General features: G+C 42.1%; 1 protein-coding gene across 1 annotated transcript; it reads right to left on the bottom strand.

Moving 5' to 3' along the window:
- Positions 1–3,462: 3,462 nt before the first annotated feature.
- On the bottom strand, positions 3,463–4,164 carry LOC134192533 (alpha-1A adrenergic receptor-like). The gene has a single exon (XM_062661272.1). The coding sequence runs from the start codon at positions 4,162–4,164 to the stop codon at positions 3,463–3,465; it is 702 nt and encodes a 233-aa protein (XP_062517256.1).
- Between the last annotated feature and the right edge of the window lie 279 nt (positions 4,165–4,443).

Here is a 4,443-nt window from a genome sequence, read left to right as displayed (position 1 = left end):
TCTTTGCAAACAAGTCTGCCTTGAGATCTGTGTCTTCAAATGCAATGTTTTACTTGTGAGCCACTCCTTCATCACGGTCTTGGTGCTAGATTTGGTTGGGACTTTCTCTAGCACTACATTGTGATAAGGAGCGTTGTCTAAGACGATAACAGATCTTTCAGGAACGTTCTGTAGTAGCTTGTTCTCAAACCAATCCAAGAAATGTTCTCCACTCATCTCATCATGACAATCTCCAGTATGTTTTTTGGAACGGAACACAAGAGCGCAGTTTGGAGTCCATCCGTTCTTGGACCTTGCATGAAGTATAATAAGACGTTTGCCTTTCCCAGGTCTTTTCCACCACCCTTTTCTTCTTCAACTATCCACAAGTGTTTAGTGGCTATGGACGAGTTTTCCCAAGTCTCATTGAGGTACACTATCGGACGGCCTTCTTTTCGGTATTTGCGTATTTCTCTCTGATATTTGTGTCGTTGTTGAATAATATTCCGTCTCTCATAGAAGAAAACTTTGTCATCCATTTTATGTTACTTAAACCCCATTTTCTTTAGCAACAAAAACAGGGTTGTTCTTCCACCGGGGAATATTTCATTGGCTCTGACTTTAGCAAGAAGCTTGTCTAATTTAGGATACTTCTTTGCTCATACATTTTGTGAACAGTACGACGAATAGCACCTCTGTCAAAATCATCCACGTTGACTGCAAAGCGAGGTACAGTATATCTCTTTCTCTTTTTGGGACTTCCAAAGCTCCCGCCTGTAGCCTTGGATTCTGAGTTAATTTTGGACAGCTGAGTTTTACTAATTCCAGTTGCCATTGAAAGACGGTCAGTAACTTTCGTGAGGCTTATTCTTTATTTGGAGTTGCATTCCATCTCCATAAACCGTCTGACCTTGTCAATGAGACACTTTTCTGCAGATGTAATACGTCTACTGTGGTGAGACATCAAGGAACACTATGAACACTTGAAGAAATGGGGTTTCCATCGGTTTGCATGGGTAGTTTTATATCTGGCAGAGAGCAAGAGAGGTTCAGTGATTTAACTTTAGTGACCTGCAGGAACAAGTACTGAATATTGTGATAACGTGTAGAAACAAGATAGAAGACTCTATTTTGAGCTGTAAATTGTTGAACTTCTCTCTTGTTGTAATACAATAATACTGCACTGCGTGCAAAAACAAGCTATTGATGTCATAATCACTTAGGAGGCCACAGGCAATTAGTTAAACGTTTCTAAACAAACACAGGTGCTTCATTACATAGTTCCAGATTTACAGTGAACGCGAACAGAGAGTAGGGGCTTCTCGTTGTGGGCCTAAGGCATCAACATGGGACAGGGCAGTTGTGTATATCCTGCGCCAACGAAGCAACTTTAGCTATGACATCTATACACAACATCTAGAGTCAACGTTGTTTGTTAAATCTCGAGCAGAATATACATTATAGGACACTCCCAAATATGAGGAGTGTGGCGGGTACCACAAAACAGGGGCGTAGCGTGGCATGGGCTAGACCAAGCTATAGCCTCATCATTTGTAGGCGTGGTCATAAAAATTGTGACTGTAAATACGTGTGAGGGCCAAAGCTGTATATAGTATATGCACTACCTTTTCCCAGTCTGTATCTGCTACTGATTCTACCGTGTTAGTCAACTAGAAGAAAATAGAAATGGACGTGTCTATGAAAGTGGGCGTGTCTCTTGGCATCGTGAAGTTTTAATGGCCTCCCACTTCTAGAGGTCGCGCTACGCTCCTGTGCGGCAAAAAGCATGACTATGTAGATTTACTGATAAGCGAAGTAATTTAAATATAAGCAATCTTTCATATTTCATATTTTGACGTTTTACGTTTGCACTGCCACTAATATGTGCGCATTGCCGTCCTCACCTGTCGTAATGATCACTTGCAAGGTGCTGTAGTCGAGACTGGGACCGCACACTAATGGATTGTGGTAGACGACGTACTCGTCGATGCCAAAAATGGAAAGAATGGCGCAAACAAACGAGAACGTCCAGAGACACGCGAGAAAAATCTTGACTCTGCGGACGGACAAAGATCTGGGATTAATCGGATAGGTAATGTTTCTCGAGACTGATGAGAATCCGACTGTCTAGAAGGGCATATAACGAGACGCTTGCAAGGTGTGTCATTGGTCAATCAATATATATATATATATATATATATATATATATATATATATATATATATATATGGTATATACACACTTTCCTAGCTAACACAATTAAATTAATAGCTCGTTCATTCGCTGCCCTAGCACGCGGTCATTAGTCTAGTCTATAAAGCAACAGTCACTCCTTACATAAATCTACTTCAAGTATCTCTATTTCTATACAACAACTGACAACCAATCAACACCTCACATAGTTTCCCTACAAGAAGTTATTTGTTTGTATACCTAGACCTTTCTACGTTACTAACACCTAAATTTTCTTAATGAAATCTTGTAGTCGGATTCATAAAAACAAAACATAGCTTTAAATTCCTTTTTCAAGTCGTTGTTGCGAAGGCCGTAAATGTAGGGATTTGCAGCAAAGCATAACATGTACATCGTGATTACAACAGTCCACGCATAGAGGTTGAGATCGGTGAATATCTTACACGATTTCAGCTCTTCCTGGTACGCCATTGTCAGTCCCGTTCCCAAAGCTGCTCCAAAGATGAAAGCTATGATGTACGTCGAGCACACAAGAAAAACTGTAAATGCTGCACGGACGTTGTCCAAAAAAGAATCCCAATTGACTTGACTCGTTGAAACAGTTTGCTCGACATTTTCCTGCTCGACTGTGGCAGTTGAAATGCCGCCTGCGTTCGCAGACGTATCTTTTGAAGCCAAATTCCTTGCACGATTTATCAAGCGCAAGTTAATGGCAGCCATTTCAACTCGTCTTTCTCTCCTGTAGCGAATAACGCGTACAAACACAGCCGCTTGGCTCCCGGTAACGATAAGAAACGTGATCATCAAACCACCTAATTAGGAACAAGTCACACAACGTTTAGTTAACTTTTAAACAGCTTGGAATTGTCAGACTGGCACCGAACAAGACTATAGCGCGAGAAAGTCTGGGGACAAGGCTAGTCCTTACTAGCATGCTTCAACTCTGTCAGGTATTCATTACATAAATAAAATATCTCCTATACATGTTTGTGATAATACAAGCTACGTTTTACAGTTTCCTTCCTAGACATTGGTAGAAGATACCCGTATGTTTGCATCTTACACACGCACACGCAAACCACACTGTTGTTTGATGTAATTTGAACGCAGAAGACGCAAAACGCAAGATGCTGCCTATTGTTCATGTAAACCCGTCCTAAAGGCTGTCGATCCTACCAATTCGTGTGCAACCGCGGTTTTGTATTTTCTTGACAAATCGGCTGCAGCATGATACGCCATTACTGTCGCATTGGAAATAGCATACAACATCAAATAACGCAGTAACAAATTCTATGACGACTTCAGAGTGACACCCTGCTCACCTGTCATAATCAGCACCTGCCATGTGGAGTAATCGAGACCTGGACCGCAGACAAGAGGATTGCGGTAGACGACGTATTTGTTGAAGCCGAATAAAGGAACAACAGCACAAAAAATCGAAAACAACCAAATACACGCGATAAACACTTTAACTCTGCGATGTGTCAACATCCGGGGTCTTGCCGGGTAGGTGATATTCAGCTGTCTTTCGAGTGCGATGAGAGACAGGCTGTAGCAACCGATGAGATAGACCATACAGTTCAAGCATCCGTTGATTTGACACGTGACGTTGTCCGTCCTCCACGTGCCCTCCCCGAGAAGATTCCACATGATGAAAGGATGGCAGACAAAAAAATAGAACAAGTCGATAACGGCGACGTTGAGCAAGCAAAGGTTAGTCGTATTGTCCAGTTTCTCTCGTCCATTTTTGCACAGAACAACAAGAATAGAAATATTACCGACAATACCGAAGAATCCGAGGAGCGTGTACAACAGACCGACGACGACCTTAAATCCGATACTAAAATCGTCGACGATGGGTTCGCTTTCTGAGACATTGAAAACACATGACTTGTTGAAATCGGTCATGTTTGCGCCAGAGCTATTTGTGAGCCAATTAAAGCTGTCATTCGCCAGTCCGCTTGAACTGTAATCGAAGAGATCAACGTGCATCACGGTGATAAGATGTGAACGCTTCAATTGGTGCTAGATGACTGTTGTGTCATAACGGTTTTCGTATTAACAGCTCAGTGAACGGCAGGTGCCTAAAACACGTGTGTCGCGCCGCTTAAAATGCAGACTTACATGACGGCAATCTATATGCCAGTTACCAACTGGTGCTGCAGGCAAGAAAACAACATGCTAGTCGTATAGGCGCCAGTCCTGCTAACGACTATAATAGTCCTAGTTTCAAATCTTACTGCCACGTTTACTTGCACAGTCACGTGCATT

This window comes from Corticium candelabrum, chromosome 16 (genome assembly GCF_963422355.1).
Source record: "Corticium candelabrum chromosome 16, ooCorCand1.1, whole genome shotgun sequence".
Lineage (NCBI taxonomy): Eukaryota > Metazoa > Porifera > Homoscleromorpha > Homosclerophorida > Plakinidae > Corticium > Corticium candelabrum.
This window is presented reverse-complemented; position numbering and strand designations above follow the sequence as displayed.